At 42.2% G+C, this 23,387-nt stretch overlaps 1 protein-coding gene across 4 annotated transcripts in view; it reads left to right on the forward strand.

Annotated features, from left to right (window-relative positions):
* Window positions 1–23,387, forward strand: part of LOC122550650 (interleukin-1 receptor type 1-like) — a 64,987-nt gene that overhangs the window by 19,901 nt on the left and 21,699 nt on the right. For all 4 annotated transcript variants that reach the window (XM_043691728.1, XM_043691723.1, XM_043691725.1 and 1 more), the window contains 2 exons: window positions 8,074–8,329; window positions 17,850–18,033. In XM_043691728.1, coding sequence (XP_043547663.1) covers window positions 8,074–8,329; window positions 17,850–18,033 — 440 coding nt within the window. The remainder of the gene's footprint in view (window positions 1–8,073; window positions 8,330–17,849; window positions 18,034–23,387) is intronic.

Raw genomic sequence — 23,387 nt, forward strand, 5'->3', positions numbered from 1 at the left:
GTCACAGTCAAGTTACAGTGAGTGGATTAGTCATTGTCTATATCTAGAAGAAAGGTTTGTACACCTACAGTCTTTTATATCTGAGATGTTAATTGAAAGATAAGATTTTCCATTGTGTAATTTAAAAGAAATAGTGTAATTTGTAATCTTAGTGCTGAATCTTTAAACAGTGACCCAGAGTATAGTCGTGGGATGGTTATAAAGTTCACAAAAAATGATTTATGATTCTGGACTTTGCTGGTTTTTTAAAAAATCTCAGTCAGCGTTCTTCCTCTGTTTGATTCAGGAAGTGAGTTTGTGTTTGTATATGCAAAGTGCCCAGTTTTGTGGTTTCTATCAGGATTGAACTGAAGTTACAGCATAGTCTTCATGGAATTCATGTGTGTTTTCCTATCTTTTCCTTTGGAATGTGGAGGAAATAACATTTAGTTAGATTGTGTGACTCAGTGAATAAAATATATTGAGATTTATTACATTTCAACTACCAGCACATGAATATAGCAAATTTCAATTGATGCTCTATTTTTAAAATTTGCAACTTATAACAATAACACGCCTTGTTTAACTGTCTTAATATGATCAAATTTGGACTGGTATTCCTAATGCAGATCCATGTATGAGGTAACGTCTGATCAAAATTTCCTCTAAATTATACATATACATAACTGTGCAGCAAGTTGGATGGTACTCTGAAGGCAGTTCACAAGTTGTTTCACTTAATAGGCTGGATGCACAAGTTTCTGCACAAAAAATCAAGCTACTATGCATGGAAGTCAGCAGGCAGATACAGATATTTAGCTGTCTGAAATAACTGCACAGCGGCCGGGTCCTATCAGCATGTCACCCTTTATTTACTAGTGTACAGTACACTGACTGTGGCCAGCCAGCTCGGTGTTAGTCCATAACTGAGGGGGATTCTAATCAGATTCTATATTTTTTGTTTTTATTAACCTATTTTCCTAATCAACCATTCAGAGATGTTATTGCACACCTCTGAATCCAGACCTCCCAGTCCAGGGGCAGGGACACTAACGCTGCACAGCCAAAGCTTTCCCGATTGACCCAGGTTATTGACCCCAATCAAGAATTTCATAGTTAATGAGGTCAACCTGGTTTCCTTGACACTGGATGGAGGGGAGCACCTGTGGTTTCTGTTGGGCCAGTGGGCTGTTCTGAGAGGCCAGGTACATTTTGCTTCTGCCCTGTTTCTGAGGTAACAGCTTTCAGATGATCCACATGTTTGTTCTAGACTTACCTGAACTTTGTAAGACATGGAACCTGACCTCTCATCAAATCTTGCCTTGTACCCCTAAAGGGCCATTTCCATGGTTCCAGCACAAATTTTCATCCCCTGAATTAAATTGTCTGACTTGCTCAGAGGAGGTATTCCAGCTGCTGTTTCATCCGTCCTCCCCACACACACACCCCAGGTCTGGAAATATCATTTTTAACCTGATGCAAAGTCTTCTCCCCAACAGCAACTCCATTGGAACTAACCAGAATTATCCCTGTAGTTGTGTGCGGAGTGGTTCTATAGTCGAACAGGAACCAGGACAATTTGGTCTCAATTGGTGCTGCAGGCTGCTGCTCCTTTAATGTTTGGACTGCTCTTTCCACTAGACTATTGGATGACGGATGGTATGGAACTGTCTTTGTGCTGAATGCCTTTTGACTTTTGGACCAAATGCCAAATGACGTTCCATTGCCTTTGACCAATACTTCCAGGAGTCTGTGCATCGTGAGCGATGCTTGTAGCTTCTCAGTCATCATCCCTGAGTTTGTTGAATGAATCTTATACACATCCAACCACTTGACCAGGACCATTGAGCTCGTGAAAGGATTGATGTAGTCGATGTGCAACCGAGTCTAGGATTTACCTGGCCATTCCCGTGAACTGGGGAGTGTTGCTGGTGGCAATATTTGTCCTTGTTGGCACTCTAGGCACCGTCTCACCAATGCAATTGTGTTGGCATCCAGTCCTGGCCACCAGACATAACTTCTTGCCAGCATCTTCATCTTAGAAACCTCTAGATTACCCTGGTGGAGTTCAGCCAGTATCTGGCAGTGACCTTTACTTGGGACAATTACCTTTGTTGTACACAGTAGTATGCTGCCCTCTATGGTGATCTGGTATCGCTGGGTCCGAAAAGCCTTTAATCTGGGTTGCGATGGCCCCTCTATTTCGCTTGTTATCACCAGCTGCTTCCGTTTTGCTAGGATAGGATCTTTTTGTGCTCATGGTCAGATACTGTCTGGGGTGATTGAAAGGGTGTCTAGAAAGTTTACAACCAAAATGGATTTTTCCAGGGAAAGCACCACCAATGGAGTATCTGTCAGTGGGAGGTAGCTCAAGGTATTGGTATTAGGTACTTGGCTTTCGGGATGGCGTTCTAACTTGTACACACGAAGAATAGGGGCACCAAAGTGAATTCTACTGGGAGCTATGAGTGGCACTGCTTTGTCTTCCTTCAGTAACCCCAGCAGGGGTTTGTGATCTGTAACTATGACAAATTGCTGTCTGTAACAGTATTGGTGGAACCTCCTCATACCAAAACTGCCCCCCAAACCTACCTTCTCTGTCTGGGCATACTGAGTTTAGCATCAGCCAAAGTCCAGGAAGCGTGTGCTATCAGGCATTCCTCTCCGTTGTTCCACTGGTGAGCCAATGCTGCCCTGATACTGAAAGGGGAGGCATTAAATGTCAGCACAACCTTTTGCTTCGGGATCATAGTGAGCCAATGCCTAAAATGATGATAGCTGCTTTTTCGTTTCCCTGAAAGCTACTTCTTGTCTTTGTGACCATTTCCAAGGCTGACCCTTTATTTACCAGTGCACAGTATACTGAGTCTGGCCAACCAGTTCACAGTCAGTCAACAATGAGGAGATTCTCATATATATATATATATATATTTTTTTTTTTTCCATCTTCTTTTCCCCCCCATGTATTATTTGTACAGATGCAGGACACAATGAAGAACAAAATGTGCATAAATCTTTATTTATATTCCACCACCAGGAAGGAAGGAAACACCGGAGCGGTCAGTGACAAGCAGTACCCTTCTGACAAAGGGCAATGTTGAGTGATCAAAAATGTGCGAGTTAACAAGGTCAACCTAGTCCCAATCATTACACTGTCACTGTATGGATTAACATTAAAACATAGAGGAGATGGGAGTATGTTGCCTCAGATCTACCCCTCTTACTCACTTAATTCAGTGTAGAATATAAGAAATCAAAAGCTATCATTCACAGTTAGACAAAATGTATAAGTTAAAGCAATGGATTCCTGAATCTTTGCAACATGTTCAACACAAATTTACTTGCACATCATATTAAGAAGTTTTCTTTAGATTGATTGATTGATTTCAGACCAAAGCAAGTTGTCTGTTCCAAGTTTGATAATTTTGGTCATATAGTAGCTATGGTGCACAACTCATAAACTGAACATTTGAGCAAAAAATTTGCAATTTATTTTAATGTAAATTTAATTATGAAAGTTTAGATAATATTCTGATAATTGGAGATTTGAGTCCCTTGGCTATGTTGGTTCAATCACAAGAGCTCAAAGTGTAGTTTGCAAACTCCACTTGTATTAAAAAAAAGTGTAGGTCTAAGTTGTTGCTCTGACATCATGTTTCTTTATATCTTTATTGTTCTGCCATTACATTCTATATTTTGGTTTGTTTTTCTGTGTTTTAAGATGGTGCTGGAGAGTGGCGACACTTTGCTACACTTTTCATTGTATTTTGTAACAAAATATATGAGACAGTAAATAAATAAATCAAATCAAAACACATTGTTGAAGAATGTCAGCTTTGTATTATTTAAATATTTAAAACATGCTATTTCAAGAAATGTGGTTATCGGTTTTGCATAACGTTTTGTGGATGGATTCAGACTTACTTTCTTGCGGATTTGTGAGCAAGTTGTATTGTCTGTTTCTGTATAAGACTTTGAAGTAGATTTTCAACTCTGCCCAGTTCCAAAACGGACATTGCCAATGGACTGCTGGTTGCAGAAATCACCTGGTTTTCATTTCCAAGGATTTCAACAGTGGCATGTTGAAAATAACCAAAGTTTTGTGGGCCTGAATAATATTAATCAGCCGCAGACATAATGTAGGCACGAATTCCAATTCTACATATAATGAATGTTTTGTTATTTCACCAAGACTACATATTCCACGTATCTATGCTCATTAGATTATATTTGGATCACAAGGAATTATCTTTTCAAATTTATTGTTGGGATGCGAACATTTCTGGCAAAGTTTAATTTATTTTAAATACCCAGAGAAACTGATGTAGACTTTCATTAATAATTACTCCCCACTGAATAGCTTGCTCGGCCACTTCAAAAGGCATTAAGCGTGGGACTAGAATCATGTCGATCAGACTAGCAAAATAGGAAACTAATTTAGTTTTGTGCAATGCAGCAGCTTTCATCATTCATCTTTAGATGCAAGTACATAAATTACCAGGCCTTAAGATTTATTTTCACATCTCGACATGTCCTTTCTTCTGTATTACTGATCTGAAAGCATAAAAGAAGACAATTTGTCTAATGGAATAAATGTGATGTTCCTTGTCTCTGAGTTCTATCCATTTCTGTTAATTGAGAAAAACATCTGCAGAAGTTCAAATTAAATTTTGTTATGCTGTTTTATTCATAGTATGCTTTTGGATTTTCAAGGGGATCCATGAAATCCTGCCTGATGTTTTGAATCAAATTTTAGTTGTTTAGTTTGTAGCATTGATGTCTTTGAAGCATTAGATTGAATGTTCATCATAATCTGAGCTCATGTTTTGAGCTGATTCTTCGGTATTTAAGATATGCTCCATTGTTGAACATGTTGGCTTTTTGATGAGAGAACTCTTGCATGCTTGAGATCCAAACTTAACAGTATTAGCTCCATGAGCAGTTTTGGGCAGTTTTAGGCGCAGGCACGATTTGAAAATTGATTTCCTAAATGTCAGCCCTGGATCCCACAATGTAGTTTTCAGTTCAAGGTCTGAAGGAGTTAGCAATCGGAGTGCCTCTCGGTAAGTGCTGGTGTGTTTGTTAGCTTGGTGGGCCAACTTCAAATTTCAATCACTAGTCATGGGAGACTGCAATGTTTCTGATAACCATGGATGTATTTGGTGGGAATGTGGAACAAACCATTGTGGCTAATGGAGGCGCTGAAGAGTTCCTTTAAAATCTGAGAACAATGCTCGGCTATTCAACCGGTGGTACAGTATTACCATCACTGGTGATCATGAAAATGGGATCATGCTACCCTGAAATTTACCTCCCACAGTATCCTGGGATAGATCACATCAGGACCGGGGGATTTATCTACCTTAATGTTTTGCAAAACACCTAACATCACCAGCTCCTTATTGCCAACATGCCCCAGAATGTCCAACGTACCACTGTTTAATCTTACCAGCATCCATGTCTTTCTCCTTGGTGAATACTGAAGCGAAGTACTCTTTAAGGACTTTATCCACTTTCTTTGGCTCCACTTATAAATTCCCTCCTTTGCCTGAGTGGACGTACCCTTCCCATAGTTACCCTCTTGTTCTTTATGTACATATAAAATACCCTGGGATTCTCATTAATCCTACTCGTCAAGGACATTTCATGGCCCCTTCTTGTCTCCTAATTCCTTGTTTGTCTTATTTCCTGCTTCGTTTATATTCCTCAAGGGCCTTGCCTGGCTTCCGTTTCCTAGACTTTACATATGCTTCCTTTTTCTTTTTGATTAAACTTTCAATAGCTCTAGTCATCTAGGATTTCCAAATTTTGCCATCCTTCTTTTGTCCTCACAGGAACAGGGCCTGAATTCTGATCAGCTGGCCTTTAAAAAAACTCCACATGTCAGATGGTTGCCCTAATCTAATTTCTCCAGTTCTTGCCTAGTAATGTTGTAAATAGCCTTCCCCTAATTTAGCACTTGCAGTGAAGGACCAGTCTTATCCTTGTTCATAACTGTCTTAAAACTTAGAGAATTATGATCATTTTCCCAAAATGTTCCCTCCTGAAAACTTCAATCATCTGGCCAGGCTTATTCCCAAATACATGGCCTAGTATAGCTCTTTTCCTTATTGGGCTATTTATATACTGTTTCAAACATTTTACGCATTTTGTTGCTGATTTCTAACATCTTCAGTATTGTACTTTTATTTGAGCTAGCAAATGTCCCTGTTGTGCATGGCTTCCAGTCTGATCACTGTTGTTGGATTGTCGCAATGGCATCCATGCAATATCTAGTGCCACACCCTTCTCTCTTTCTCCCCACTCACCCATTCAACTAAGTTGCTGTTTGAACATTTTGTCACATCACACATGTAGTGAATTTCAAAGTTTACCATCAGGAATGATTTGGCAATACCGCTGCTGATCAAACTGGTCAATTCCCAAATGACATAACTTAGAGATTGAGTCTGTGGCAGATGATGAGAGAGCCAAAAAGAGGGATAGACTTACCAATCTGCTTGTTGTAGATGCATCTGTTGATCTCTGTATCATTGCGAGGGATGATTGTAGAGTTGGAGTCCTGTACTTAGAGTCAAAAACTGATATTCACTTTGAGGATATCCGCTGTTGTTTGATGTGGCACTGCCAAAATGCTAAATAGATTTGAAATACACCCAAGAACTCAAGACTAGATATTCCTGCAGCTAGCAGTAGCATTTCTTTCAATTTTAATCTGTAACCTCATGGCCCAGCATATTCCCAACTCTACCATCAAGCTGGGAAAACCACCCTTGTTCAATGAAGAGTGTAGGAGAGCATTACAGGTACAGATCAGTCACATCTAAAACTGAGATGTCATCCTGGTGAAGCTACAACACAGGACTACTTGGATGCCACCTAGTAGAAGCAGCATTTGAATGACAGCTAAGCAAACCCACAAACAACAGATCATATCTAAGTTTGCAGCTCTGCTACATCTAATCATGAATGGTGGTGCACAATTAAACAACTACCAGGAGGTAGAGGCTTCACAAATATCACCATCCTCAACAATTGGGGAGCACAGCATTCCAGTACGAAAGATGAGGCTGAAGCATGTGCAGTTATCTTCAGTCAGAAGTGCCAAGTGGATCCATCATGTTTGAAGTTTAAATCTATCTTTGTATGCCTTGCTGTCTGCCTCTCTTTGTATCAAAACTGTTGTATAGGAAAGCTTCCATTTTATTATAAGAACTTCAGAAAATGGATGTGTTTGTCAGGTACATAGAGATGTACAGCATGGAAACAGACCCTTCAGTCCAACTCGTCCATGCCAACCAGGTATCACAACCCAATCTAGTCCCAGTTGACAGCACTTGGCCCATATCCCTCTCAACCGTTCCTATTCTTGTAGTCATCCAGATGCCTTTTAAATGCTGCAATTGTAACAGCTTCCACCTGTTCCTCTGGCATCAAAAAGTTGCCCTATAGGTCCCTTTTATATCTTTTTCTTCTCACCCCAAATCTATGCCCTCTAGTTCTGGACTCCCCCACCCCAGGGAAAAGACTTTGACTATTTATCCTATGATTTTATAAACCTCTATAAGGTCACCCCTCAGCCTCCAATGCTCCAAGGAAAATAACCCCGGCCTATGCAGCCTCTCCCTATAGCTCAAATCCTCCAACCCTGGCAACATCCATGTAACTCTTTTCTGAACCCTTTCCGGTTTCTTGCCTTCTTTTAGTAAATTAATTTCAGTTGATTTTTCTTACATTTACAATGAAGAGAAACTTCAAGAAAGTTAGTGGCCAACATTTGATGGCACAATGCTGAAATGAATCTCTAACTGCCATAAATTGCTGGGGAAAATTCCATCAGAATTTTGCCAATGGGAATTGTAAGTGTACAGTTCTCCCTCCTCATTAGAACTACATGTAGTTTTGCAATCCATGCAGTTTGTATCCGTTTACTTTCACCTTTTTTCAGAGCTTTACTGACTTGGAGATTATTTTCTTTTTGTTTTTAGATGAATACAAAAAGTGATTAAGCAGTTACTATGTCTTACAATAAATAATACGTCTGTTTTCCAGTACATTTGACTCTTGTTGCACCATCTTTATTTTTGTTTGTAGAACCATGCTTAGACAAGGGTATTGATTTAAATCGCCAGTTTGTTCTGGAAACAGAAGGAGTTGTCATTAACTGCCCTGAATTGGAATTGGATATATCCGAGACTACACCACAGAACTACAGTGTGATGTGGTACAATAACAAAACATTTGAAGTAATTACAGCAGACAGAAAGGAAAGGATACATGTAGAGGATGGTTTGCTTTGGTTCCTCCCAGTATCGTTGGAAGACAATGGCTCCTATGTCTGTGTTGTGAGGTAAGCTTCCATCATTCTCTTTTATGTGCTGCGATAGTACAGCTGTGCCTCCTTGGCCAATTCTTTTCTCTGGCTTATCCTCTAAGACCATCTCTAGTTGCCAGCCACTCGGATAGCATTGTGAAGGAGCACTAAGGCAGGTAAGAGCAGCAAGGGAGTGCTCAGAAGTGATTTAGTGCTCTTGTAAACTAAAGACAGTATTTACCTTACACTTTTGGCTTAAAATGTTTTGTGTGAGAGAAAAGTTTTTCTAACTTGTCTTTGTGGCCATGTACACACTGTAGAGCTTATACTGAAGATACTGTCCTTATGATGGTATGATTGTGCAGTGTGGAACAGACGACCACAAGCCTTGACATCTACTCTGCCAAGTACTGTAACATACCTGCAAGTATAGTGAAACTAATCTTCCAGCATTCCAGCAATCTGCTTAGTCGCATTGTTTATGGCAAGTTTTCTATTTGATTCATTCATGGGATGTGGTATTGTTGTAGGGCAGCAATTATGTCCTACTCCTAACCTGGTTAACTGCCATCTTGAACCATTGTCACCCAGATGGTATTGTTTCATCTGTTCCGGTGGGGAGTTTGTATTTTGACATGCTGATATAGTTCTAAGTCAGCATGCTGAGTGAAGTAGAGGGGAACTTGCAGGCGGTGCTGTTCCCATGTATCTGCAGCCCTTGATATGCTAGATGGAAATATTCGTGGGTTTGGAAGGTGCTGACTAAAGATCTTTGGTGAATTTCTACTGTGCATCTTGTAGATAGCACACACTGCTTCCACTGTGCATTGGTGGTGGAGAGAGTGAAAATGAAAGGCATTAGATGTGGTGCTAATCAGCAGACTGCATTCTCCAAATGGTGTCAAGCATCTTGTGTTGTTGAAGCTGCACTCACCTAAGCTGTGGAGAGTATTCCATCACAGTCCTGAGGTGAGAAGACTTTGGGACATGAGTTACTTGACGTACAATTGTGAGCATCTAGCCTGCTTTTGTAACAATTGTATTTATGCAGTCAGTCGATTTCCTTTTCTGGTCAAGGGTAACCTCCAGGATATTGATAGTGGGGGATTTAGCAATGGAAATGCCTTTGAATGTCAAGATATCTTTGGAATCTCTTTTGTTGGAAACGGTCATTGCCTGACACTTGTGTAGCATGACTATTACTTACCACTTATCAGCCCAGGACTGGATATCGTTCAGTCTTCCTGCAATTGGACACATACTGCCTCAGTATCAGAGAAATCGTGAATAGTGCTGGACTTTGTAATTGTTGGAGAATATCCCCACATCTGACCTTATGATGGAGGGAAGGTAATTGTTGAAACTGCCGAAGGTGGTTGTGCCTAGGACACTATCCTGACGAACTCCTGCAGAGATGTCCTGAGGATAAGTTGATCAGTCTGCAACAGTCACAACCATTTTCCGATGTGCCAGGATTGACTCCCACCATTGGAAGGTTTTTCTTCTGATTCCCATTGACTCCCATTTTTTTCTGGCATTCGTTATGCCATACCCATGCGTGTTTTGCACTGAAACCCTCCACTACATTTTCAGCAGGTAGTCCTAGCTGCTCTGTAGCCGCTTTCAGGTTTGTCATGTTGATTCAAATGCAATTGCAGCATTATCTGCTGCCATCCAGGCTGTTGCCAGGATACTGAGCATTGAACTGCATTAGTCACTGGCTATGGTTACATACCAGCTGAACATAGAGTGGAAGATAATGTAACAGCAATAGTAAACCACCAACCTAGACTAATGTTTTGGTGGCAAGTGTTTGATTCTCACCGTGGTAGATGGTGAAATTTGAATGCTTTAAAACCTGGAATTAAAAGCTGGGCCTAAAAGTGAACATGTAATTGCTGTCATCTATTGGTTTTTCTGGTTCACTAACATCCTTTTAGGAACCAAAATCTGCCAACCTTACTTGGTCTGGTTTGAAAGCAGATCTGGTATACACTTGTGGAGGAGTTGCCTTGAAGTCCTCAATGTTGACTCTGGACCTCATGAAGTCTCATGGCATCAAGTCTAGCAAGGATAAGGAAGCCTCCTGCTGATTACCTAGTTACTGCCACCATCTGTTGATGAATCAGTGCTCCTCCATGTTGGCAACCACTTGGAGATAGCACTGAAGCTGACGAGTAGAATGCAGAATGGAGCATTTCAATGTCCAACAGGAACACTGGTTTGGTAACTCCACAACTGACCAAGTTGGCTTAATCTGAAATGACATAGCTGCTCCACTGGGTCAGCAGCAGGTGGTGAGGAAACTAACTAGAGGGAAAAAACCTACTTGACCCTGTCCTTACCAGTGTGCCTGTTGTGGAGGCATCTATGACAGCATGAGTAGGAGTAACCAACTGCAGGTTGTGGAGCTAAAGTCTAATTTTCAAATTGAGGCCACCTCAGTCATCACACACTAAATGGGACAGACTTCAACTTGATTTAGAAATTCAAAACTGAGCATCCACAGGCAGTGTGGTCCATCAGCAGCAGTAGAATTAAATTCAACCACAATCTGTACCCTCATGACTCAGCATGTTTCCCACTCCATCAACCTGCATGATCACCTTGGTTCAACAGAGGTTGCAGGAGGATATGCTCGGAGCTGCACCAGGCCTAGGTAAAGTTGAGATGACAATCTGATGAAGCTATAACACAGGGTGACTTGTATGCCAAATGGGAGAAGCGCATACTGTAGATAAAGCTAAGTAATCTCTCAACCAACGAATGAGATCTCAGCTCAGCCGTCGTGAATGGTGATAGACAATTAAGCAACAAACCAGAGGTGGAGGCACAACAACTACCTCCATCCCCAATGATAGGAGAATCCAGCACATCAATATTAAGGACATTCGCATCCATTTTCAACCACAAGTGTGGAATGGATGATCCATCTCAGCTTCTATGGGGATCCCCAGCATCATAGATGCCAGGCTTCAGCCATTTCAATTCATACCATGGGATATCAAGAAATGGCTCAAGACATTGGATGCTGCTAAGGCTATGGGTCCTGTCAAAAGTTTGGCAATAGTGAGATGGTTCCAGTACAGCTACAACTCTGGCAAAGAAACTTAGGAGCAGGCACAGGCCATTCAACCCCTCAAGTCTGCTTCACCATTCATTATGTCATGGTTGATCATTGAGCTCAGTACCTAATCCTGCTCTGCCCCATGTTCCTTAATCTTTTTAGCCCTAGGAGCTGTGTCTATCTTTTTCCTGGAAAAAAAATCTAACTAACTGATAATGTGAAAAATTACTAGTTATATCCTGGACATAAATCTAGGGCAGTAATTGGTCAGGTAGGAATAGTTGTTTAGATTACTTAGTGTGGAGACAGGCCCTTCGGCCCAACAAGTCCACACTGACCCTCCGAAGAGCAACCCACCCAGACCCCTTCCCCTACATTACCCCTTCACCTAACACTACGGGCAATTTAGCATGACCAATTCACCTAACCGACACATTTTTGGACTGTGGGAGGAAACCCACGCAGACACGGGGGAGAATGTGCAAACTCCACACAGACCGATGCCTGAGGCGGGAATTGAACCCGGGTCTCTGGCACTGTGAGGCAGCAGTGCTAGCCACCGTGCTGCCCCTATCAGTCTACTCTGGAGCAGAGCCAAAATGATGGAAAGGGTCAATGACAAGTGGCATTTGCAAAGGAATGTGCAAAGGAATACTTAGAGATGCTCATGATGGGTTCTGCCAATATTCTTAGCTGTTGGGTGGCATGATGGCTCAGTGGTTAGCATTTTTTTTTATTCATTCACAGGATGAGAGCATCACTGGTTAGGACAGCATTTATGGTTCATCCCTAGTTGCCCAGAGGGCTAAGAGTCAGCCACATTGCTAGAGTCACATTTAGGCCAAACCAGATAAAGATTGCAGTTTTTCTCCCTATAGGGCATTAATGAACCAGATGGATTTTTCCAATAATCAACAATGGTTTCATGGTCATCATCAGACTCTTAATTCCAGGTTTTTATTAAATTAAAATTCCACCATCTATCATGGTGGGATTTAATCCCAAGTACTCTGAACCTTACTTGGGTCCTTGGATTACAGTTCAGTCGTAATACCACGAGGCTATTAGCTCCCCACTGTTGCCTCACAGCACCTGGGATCTGGGTTCAAATTCCAGCATTGGATGACTATCTGTGTGGAGTTTGCATGGATTTCTATCCTGGGCTCCAGTTTCCCCTCTCAGTCAAGCTGGCAAGGGTTCAGAAGAGATTTACCAGGATGTTGCCAGGTATGGGAAGTTTGAGTTATAAAGAAAGACTGGGACATTTTTCACTGGAGCATAGGAGGTTGAGAGGCGAGAAGTTTATAAAATAATGAGAGGTGTAGATGGTAGTTGTCTTTTTCCTAGGATGGGGGATTTCAAGACTAGGTGAGAGGAGAGAGATTAAAAAAAAAGACACGGGGGGGCAAATTTTTTACATAGAAGGTGCTTCACTATTGGAATGAACTTCCTGAGAAAGTGGTGGATGTGGGTACAATTCAAAGTTTAAAAGACATTTGGATAAATATGTGAATAGGAAAGGTTTGGTTTTGAAATGGGCCAGGCGCAGACTTGTTTCGTTTGGGATTATGTTCAATATGGACTAGTTGAACTGAAAGATTTATTTCCATGCTGTATCACTTCATGTAGGTTAGGTGGATTGGCTGTGCTAAATTGTCCATAGTGTCCAAGGATGTGCCGGTTAGGCAGATTAGCAATAGGAAATGTGAGGTTACGGAGCTAGGGAAGGGTAATGCAGATTCAATGCATTGAATGGCCTCTCTTAACATGATGATAGGGATTCTGTGATTCTACAACCCTACGTTTAGTGCAGCCTTGGTCCAAATGTGAACAAAAGAGCCAAACTCCATAAGTAAGAGTAATACTTGAGACATCAACGCAGCATTTGACTGAGTATGACATAACGGAGTTCTAGCAAAACTGGAATCACTGTAAATTGGGGGGAAAACTCTCTGCTGGTTGGAACTCATTCCTGATGTAAGGTTTATGCTCGAAATGTCAATTCTCCTGCTTCTCGGATGCTGCCTGATCTGCTGTGCTTTTCCAGCACCACACTCATTGACTCTGATCTCCAGTCCTCACTTTCTCCTGGTTGGAGTCATGCCTTACATCTCTGCAGGAGGTCCTGAGGACGTTTTTTTAATCAATCTGTACAGCGGTATCATGCACACCACTGGAACAGTTTGGATTTGAACCCAGGCTTCCTGGCTCTGAGCTAGGGACACTGCCACTCCAACACAAAAGCTAGCACGCATCCCAGAGAAATATTCTGATCATCCTGTTCAGAGATGTTATTACACGCCTCAAGAACAAATGGGGCTTGAACTAGGCCCTCCTGGTTGAGAGTAGGGGCACTACCACAGTACCACAAGAGCTCTCAGGCATTACTGAGGATAATTCTAGGCACAGTGATCTACCACTGTTTCATTAATGGCATTCATCATTAGCTCAGAAGTTGGGATGTTCACACATGATTGCACCACGTTCAGCAACATACGAAGTCCCACATATACTTGCAGTTCGTGTCCATATGCATCAAGACCTAGACAAAATTCAGGCTCGGGTCTGATAAGTGGCAAGTGACATTTGCATAGGTCAAGTGACCATCTCTAATAGAGAATCTAATCATCTCCCCTTGATGATCAGTAGCATTACCATTGGTGAATGTCCCACTGCCAACGTCCTGGGAGTTACCACTGAGTAGAAAATGAACCCAATTGGCCAGGTGAGTACTGTGGCCAGAAAAGGAGGCCAGAGACTCTGAATTCTGCAGTAACTCTCCTTTTATCTTCCCAATGTCTATCCACTATCAACAAGATATAGTCAGAAGTCATGGGAGACTGATTAGCAAGGTTAGATCTCATGGAATACAGAGAACTAGCCATTTGGATACAGAACTGGCTCAAAGGTAGAAGACAGAGGGTGGTGGTGGAGGGTTGTTTTTCAGACTGGAGGCCTGTGACCAGTGGAGTGCCACAAGGATAGGTGCTGGATCCTCTACTTTTTGTCATTTACTTAAAAGATTTGGATGCGAGGATAAGAGGTACAGTTAAGTTTGCAGAAGACACCAAAATTGGAGGTGCAGTGGACAGCGAAGAGGACTATCTCAGATTACAAAAGGATCTGGACAGATGGGCCAATAGGCTGAGAAGTGGCAGAAGGAGTTTAATTCAGATAAAAGTGAGGTGCTGCATTTTGGGAAAGCAAATCTTAGCAGGACTTATACACTTAATGGTAAGGTCCTAGGGAGTGTTGCTGAACAAAGAGACCTTGAAGTGCAGGTTCATAGCTCCTTGAAAGTGGAGTCGCAGGTAGATAGGATAGTGAAGAAGGCGTTTGGTATGCTTTCCTTTATTGGTCAGAGTATTGAGTACAGGAGTTGGGAGGTCATGTTGCAGCTGTACAGGACATTGGTTAGGCCACTGTTGGAATATTGTGTGCAATTCTGGTCTCCTTCCTAATGGAAAGATGTTGTGAAACTTGAAAGGGTTCAGAAAAGATTTACAAGGATGTTGCCAGGGTTGGAGGATTTGAGCTACAGGGAGAGGCTGAACAGGCTGGGGCTGTTTTCCTTGGAGCTTCGGAGGTTGAGGGGTGACCTTATAGAGATTTACAAAATTATGAGGGGCATGGATAGGATAAATAGACAAAGTATTTTCCCTGGGGTCGGGGAGTCCAGAACTAGAGGGCATAGATTTAGGGTGAGAGGGGAAAGATATAAAAGAGACCTAAGGGGCAACTTTTTCATGCAGAGGGTGGTATATGTATGGAATGAGCTGCCATAGGAAGTGGTGGAGGCTGGTACAATTGCAGCATTTAAGAGGCATTTGGATGTGTATACGAATAGGATGGGTTTGGAGGAATATGGGCCGGGTGCTGGCAGGTGGGACTAGATTGGGTTGGGATATCTGGTCTGCATGGACAAGTTGGACCGAAGGATCTTTTTCCATGCTGTACATCTCTATGACTCTATGAGTGAGATCGAATACTCTGCATTTGCCTAGATGAATACATCTCCAAAAAGACTGAGGAAGCTTGACACCATCCAGGACAAAGCAAGCTGCATGATTGCCACTGCCTCGAATGTTCACTACTTCTACGATTGACATATCGTGTACAAAGTATACTGCAGAAACTCAACAAGGCTTCTTACAAGCACCTTCCAATTCCACAACCTTCACCTCCTAGATAGGTGAGGGCAGATTCTTTTGAGGACGTAACTAAAAAGACTGAGGGCAGAGTGGTAGACATTATTTATATGGACTTCAGTAAAGCCTTTGACAAGATTGCACATGTAGTGTGATTAGTAAAATTTGGTCACATGGGATTCAGGGAGAGCACATCAATAGATACAAATTTAGCTTGATGTTAGGAGACAGAGGGTGATGGTGGAGAGTTGTTTTTCTGACTGGAGACCTGTGTCCAGTGGTGCACCATAGGGATTGGTGTTGTGTTCACTTGTTTGTTATTTATATGAATGACTTGGATGAGAATTTAGGAGGCATTGTTAGTAAGTTTGTGGATGACCCCAAACTTGGTGGTATAATTAATATTGAAGAAGGTAATCTAAGATTGCAAAGGGATCTTGATTAATTGGACCAATGGATTGAGGAGTGGCAGTTGGAGTTTAATTTGAATAAATACAAGATATTGCATTTTGGTAAAACAAACAAGAGCAGAACTTACACAGTTAATGGCAGGGCCCTGGGTAGTATGTTGAACAGAGAGACTTGGGGTTCAGGTACATAATTCTTTGAAAGTTGGGTCATAGGTAGACAAGGTTGTTAAGAAGGTGTTTAGCACGCTTGCCTTCATTGCTCAGACCATTGAGTATAAGAGTTGGGATGCCATGTTGAAGTTGTAAATGACATTGGTGAGGGCACTTCTGGAGTACTGTGTATAGTTCTGGTCGTCATGCTATAGGAAGAATATTATTAAATTGGAGAGGATTTATAAGATTTACCAGGAAATTGTTGGGATGGGGGTGGATTGTGGAAGGGGTTGTATTATGAGGTGACTCTGGCGCATAAGAAGTTGAGGGATTGCCTTATAAAGGTTTATACGCCATGATGTGGGGCATCGATAAGGTGAATAGTAAAGTGGGTGAGTTAAAATTATGCCCCCTAGTTTTGAAAGTGAAAGGAGAAGAATTTAAAAGGGACCTGAGGGGCACCTGTTCTACATAGGGTAGTTTGTACGTGGAATTAATTGCCAGAGGAAGGGGTAGATGAAGGTACAGTTACAACATTTAAAAGATACTTGGACACGTACAAGGATAGGAGAGGTTTAGAGGGATATGGGCCAAATGCAGGTAAGTGGGCCGAGTTTAGTTTGGGAAACTTGGTCAGCATGATCGAGAGGGACTGAAGGGTCGGCTTCTGTATGCCTGTTCCGTATGGCTGTTGATCTATGGGAACCTCTACAGTGTGGGGACCGGTCCTTCAGCCCAACATGTCCACATCGACTTTCAGAGTATCCGGGTCCCTGATGCTGTGAGGCAGCAGTGCTAACCACTGAGTCACCGTGCAAACCCAAACACACAATCCTAACCTGGCACAATATCACTGATTAATTGTTTGCTGGGTTTAAATCCTAGAACTCCCTCTCTAAAGGCACTGAGTGTGTCCTCATGCTGCAAAGACTCCAACAGTTCACCTCATCAAGGGCAATCAGGGATGAGCAATAAATACTTGCTTAACCAGCCGTGCTGCATCCATGAACGAACAATGGAAGTCCCTTTTTGTTTCATTAACTGGAAAACTTGTCCTATGATGTTGCAACGTGATGTGTATGCAGTGAGTTTCCCCATGTAGAGACCTGGAATCATGCACCCTTGCTTGCTTCTGGTAAGGAAGAGTGAAATCTGGTCTGCTGTCTGTTGAATGGAGTCTCTCAGTGATCTATCTTATGCAACAGTGGACAGCGAGATGTTACAAAATCTCCAGCTCCCGCCTGGAAATGCCAGGCAGGCGCAAAATCATTACTTGGGTCCTGTTTCCAGGCAAAGGTACTGTGATCCTCGCTATCGTGCAAGGTTGATGCTTAGAATTAGAGCCCTTCAACTGCTGTGAAATACGATTGTGTTTTATCACTTCTTTCCGGAACGTATTGTTGAAAAATAAGTGCATGTTTTATATACTTTCTCCTTTAGCAATTCAAGTAAAATATTTTGTGTTGAAAAGGGGCTGGTTAGCTCAGTTGGCTTCATGGCTGGTTTGCAATGCAGATTAATGGTGACAACGTGGGGTTAATTTCTGTACTGGCTGAGATTACCAATAAAGTCCCATGTTCTTGACCTCACCCCTCACCTGAGGCATGGTAACCCTCTGGTTAATTCACCACCAGTCTTGTTGTCTAATGAGGGAGTAGTCCTATGGTCCTCTGAGACTTTAGCAACTTTGCCTTTGTTTTTAGTATAAACAACCCACCAAAATGTTAATAATTTCAGGTATTAAAACCATTCTAACACTTCATTCACTTTACTTGCAGGTATCAAACATCTTGTGTCAAAATAGCTGTTTCATTAACAGTCACTAACTCTACCAGTGCATCGTGCTTCCAGAATAGATTTTCCTACGCGAGGACTTCATTTTCGAGGATTTCTAGAAGACTTGCTTGTCCAGAGATCAGCAATTATATAACCTCAGATGGATTTGAACTAACTTGGTACAAGGTAAAGAAACTATAATGTAGTACCTTTATGCTTAATATTTTCTAGTTTACTGATGTAAGGTGCTGCATCACCTAAAGCAATTTCGGCACGAGTCAAGAGTGAGCTGGATTACTCACCACTTGCCTGGATGAGTGCAGCTCATCCTTCTGGGAGTTAGCAACCTGCTTGATCACCCTCTTTAACTTTTCACTCCCTCCACCACCATTGAATGATGCTCGCAGTGTGTGCCAGTCTACAAGATGCACTAACACTCTTCCAACAAAACCTTGCAAATTGGATGTCTCTCATCAAGAAGAGGTGACGGGGAATGTCGCTGCTCACAAGGTCTCCTCCAAACTGCATACAGTCCTGCTTTTGAACTAAGGCCTGGGTTTCTGCTCTTGAGGCAGCTCCTCAGAGCTAGAAAATCTCAGCAGGAGCACTGTCCCAGGGAGGGGAGAGCAGGTTGGGGTCAGGCTCGTCATTCCTGGCTGCAGATTGGTGGTGGCCACAAAATCTGCCACATGATGAGGCAGATTGCTTTAAAAAGGCTGCCTCAGTTCTTGGGGACATTGCCTAAGTTATTTTGTTAAATACTTGGTCCTATAGGCCTCAGTCCTCACATTGATTCACAGCCCCACATCATGGCATTGTGGTGATGTCACTGGAACAGCTATGGGGACGTAGGTTCAAATCTGACCACGGCAGCTGGTAGAACTTGAATTTAATTAAGGAATTGAATCAATGATTCATTTCAGTTGTTTCAGTGAAACTCTCTTTGATTATCATAAATGTGCTCTTGGTTTACTAATGCCTTACAGGACAGGAAATCTATCATCCTTGTCTGACCTGATCTCCGTATGACTCTAAACCTAGTTGTAGTGATGTAGTTGACTCTTGATGACCCTCTGAAATGGCCCTTCAAGTCATTCACCTCAAGGATAGTTAACAATATGCTGTCTTGGTGACACACGCGAGTCATGAAGTAATAAAGAATAATAAAACACCTCTCTTACTTGTATCCTGTGCACCACCCCTGTCCCACCACATGTCCGTCATGTTAAGTCACCCAGAATCTAATGTGGCAGATCTCAGGAGCTATGCTGAAATACAATAAAGCTCTACATATTTATTACAGACATCTGTATATTTTTTTAAAACTAACTTTTCATTAGAAAATCTCCTTCAATGCATTTCGATCCCCTGAAGTACTTAATCTGCTTAAAAAAACCTAAGCATTTGGATTCATAACCCGCACAAAAGATTGCTAACTTTTTAATAACCCTTAAAGCTGTTAGTCAAACTCTGAACCCATTGTGATAGTTGGTTTGTGTGGAAAGCCCTCATGTAGCAATAATACTACAATCTTATTCAAAGAGTTATATAAACGTACAGCTATTGAAACCAAAAGCACAGATTTCTTTACAAATCAGACTCAGGCAGATTATCTTTTAATTTAAAAAAATTAGCATATCAAGCTTGGTTGTTCTACAGCCTATATCTGCCATTTATGAGCATTGATTTCTGCTGTAAAAGATAGTAACATGCACATAATGAGATAAGATCTCTACTACAGCAAATGTTAGTTCTGGTTCAACTCCACACTGCCGTGAAATAGCCCTGCTGAGTTTGGGTTTCTTGCATTTGTCTGTTCTGACTGCCCCCTTCCCATTACTAGGAACTGTCTGACTTGGTGGTACGACTTCCAAGTCTGGGTCCTCTCTGCCATTTTAAATCGTTCCTGAAATCTCCTCAAAAAATTCACAACAAAAAAACATAAAGGCTTGTATTTCTTCTGTCACTATTGCTGAGTCAAACTCCGAGCATCTCCATCCCTAACTCTCCTCAGGTTGTCAGAATTGACTGTGGTGGTTCAGAAGGCAGCTTATCATGAACTTCTGAAAGGCAGTTAGGAGTGGGCAATAAGTGCCAGTTACACTAAAAATGTTCAAACCTATATTTTTTTTCAACAAGGAAGCATACCTTTATAGCTGTGCTGAGAATACACTGAAACAGAACTGGGACAAGTACACTGCTTCGACTTACAATGGACATATTCCCATTTTCGCATGTGGAAAGTCCCTGTTTGGGCTGGCACAAGGAAGTACATAACATGTGTGAGAAAATGGTCTTTATTGTGTTTCTTGTCATTTAGTCTGATTTAAAAAACAATCAAACAGCAACATTAAACTCTGGCATTCAAAATAGAGGACCAAAAGGATGATGCAAAGAAAAATGACTCTAAAGTGGACACAGAATGCTTCCAGAGTCATAGAGATGTACAGCACAGAAACAGACCCTTCGGTCCAACTCCGTGCCAACCGGATATCCCAATCCAATCTAGTCCCACCTGCCAACACTCAGCCCATATCCCTCCAAACCCTTCCTATTCATATACCCATCCAGATGCCTTTTAAATGTTGCAATTGTACCAGCCTCTACCACTTGCGCTGGCAGCTCATTCCATACACGTACCACCGTCTGCATGAGAAAGTTGCCCCTTAGGTCTCTTTAATATCTTTCCCCTCTCACCCTAAACCTATGCCCTCTAGTTCTGGACTCCCCCACCCCAGGGAAGACCTTGCCCATTTACCCTATCCATGCCCCTCATGATTTTGTAAACCTCTATAAGGTCACCCGTCATCCTTCAATGCTCCAGGGAAAACAGTCCTAGCCTATTCAATATCTCCCTATAGCTCAAATCCTCCAACCCTGGCAACATCCTTGTAAATCTTTTCTGAACCCTTTCAAATTTCACAACATCTTTCCAATAGGAAGGAGACCAGAATTGCACGCAATATTCCAACAGTGGCCTAACTAATGTCCTGTACAACCACTACATGACCTCCCAACTCCTGTATTCAATCCTCTGACCAATGAAGGAAAGCATACCAAACGCTTCCTTCATTATCCTATCTACCTGCGACTCCACTTTCAAGGAGCTATGAACCTGAAGTCCCAGGTCTCTTTGTTCAGCAACACTCCCGAGGATCTTGCCATTAAGTGTATAAGTCCTGCTAAGATTTGCTTTCCCAAAGCGCAGTACCTCACATTGATTTAAATTAAACTCCATCTGCCACTTGTCAGCCTGCCAGCATTTGGCCCATATCTTGTTCTTGGGCCTCTGCTCTTTGTAGTTTTTATAAATGACTTGGATGAGGAGATAGTGCCGTCGATAGTATCAAGGGCTATTGCAGGCTGCAGCATGACATAGACAGGATGCAGAGCTGGGCTGAGAAATGGCAGATGGAGTTCAATCTGGATAAATGCATTTCGGAAGGTCGAACTTGAATGATGAATATAGGATTAAAAGACAGGATTCTTGAAAGTGTGGAGGAACAGAGGGATCTGGGTGCGCAAGTACATATATCCCTCAAAGTTGCCACCCAAGTGGATATAGTTGTTAAGAAAGCATATGGTGTTTTGGCTTTCGTGAATAGGGGCCTCGAGTTTAAGAGCCGCGAGGTTTTGCTACAGCTCTACAAGTCCCTGCTGAGACCACACTTGGAATATTGTGTCCGGTTCTGGTCACCCTACTATAGGAAAGATACAGAGGCTTTGGAAAGAGGTGCAAAGAAGGTTTACCAGGATGCTGCCTGGACTTGAGGGCGTGCCTTATGAAGAAAGGTTGAAAAAGCTTAGACTTTTCTCTCTGGAGAGAAGGAGGAAGTGAGGAGACCTGATCGAGGTATACAAGATAGTGAGAGGAATGGATAGAGTCAATAGCCAGAGACTCTTCCCCAGGGCAGGATTGACAGGTACAAGGGGTCATAGTTTTAAGATATTAGGGGAAAGGTATAAAGGAGACGTCAGAGGTAGGTTCTTTACGCAGAGAGTTGTGAATGCATGGATTGTGTTGCCAGCGGTGGCGGTGGAAGCAGAGTCATTAGGGACATTTAAGCGACTGCTGGACATGCACAGGGATAGGAGTGAGTTGAGGGGTGCGTAGGTCAAGTTATTATATTTTACATTAGGATTAAACCTCAGCACAACATCGTGGGCCAAGGGCCTGTTCTGTGCTGTACTTTTCTATGTTCTATCCCTTAACCCTTCTTATTCATATACCTGTCTAGATGCCTTATAATGCTGCAATTGTACCAGCCTCCACCACTTCCTTTGTCAGCTCGTTCCATACAGGTACCACCCTCTGAATGAAACTTTGCCCCTTAGGTCCCTTTTATATCTTTCCTCTCTCATCCTAAACCTGTGCCCTCTAGTTCTGGACACCCCCACCCCAGCGAAAAGACTTTGTCTGTTGATCCTATCCATGCCTCTCATGATTTTGTAAACCTCTATAAGGTCACCCCTCAGTCTCTGACGATCCAGGGAAAACAGTCTCAGCCTATTCAACCTCTCTCTATAGCTCAAATCTTCCAACTCTGGCAACATCCTTGTAAATCTTTTCTGAACCCTTTCGAATTTCACAACATTCTTCCAATAGGAGGGAGACCAGAATTGCATGTAGTATTTCAAAAGTGGCCTAACCAATGTCCTGTCCAGTCGCAACATGACCTACCAACTCCTGTACTCAATACTCTGACCAATAAAGGAAAGCATACCAAACGCCTTCTTCAGTATCCTATCTACCTGCAACTCCACTTCCAAGGAACTATGAACCTGCACTCCAAGGTCACTTTATTCAGCAATACCCCCAGGGCCTTACTATTAAGTGTATAAGTCCTGCTCTGATTTGCTTTGCCAAAATGCAGCATCTTGCATTTATCTAAATTAAGCTCCATCTGCCACTCCTCAGCACATTGGCCCATCTGATCAAGATTCCGTTGTAATCTGAGATAACCTTCGCTGTCCACAACACCTCCGATTTTGGTGTCATCTGCAAACTTGCTAACTACACCTCTTAAACTCACATCTAAACCATTTATATAAATGACAAAAAGCAATGGCCCCATTTTCAATCCTTGTGGCACTCCACTGGTCACAGGCCTCCAGTCTGAAAAGCAACCCTCCGCCACCACCCTTTATCTTCCAACATTGAACCAGTTCTGTATCTAAATGGTTAGTTCTCCCTGTATTCCATGAGATCTAACCTTGCTAACCTTGTCGAATGAATAGATCTCAACTACTGCTCTGCCCTCATCAATCCTCTTTGTTACTTCAAAAAACTCAACCAAGTTCGTGAAACTTGATTTCCCATGCACAAAGCCATGCTGACTATCCCTAATCAGTTCTTGCCTTACCAAATACATGTAAATCCTGTCCCTCAGGATTCCCTCCAGAAAAGTGCCTATCACCAATGTCAGGTTCACTAGTCTGTAATTCCCTGGCTTTTCCTTACCACCTTTCTTAGATAATGTTACCATGTTAGCCAACCTCCAGTCTTCTGGTACCTCACTTGTGACAATCGATGATACAAA

The sequence above is a fragment of the Chiloscyllium plagiosum genome, chromosome 6 (assembly GCF_004010195.1).
Source record: "Chiloscyllium plagiosum isolate BGI_BamShark_2017 chromosome 6, ASM401019v2, whole genome shotgun sequence".
Lineage (NCBI taxonomy): Eukaryota > Metazoa > Chordata > Chondrichthyes > Orectolobiformes > Hemiscylliidae > Chiloscyllium > Chiloscyllium plagiosum.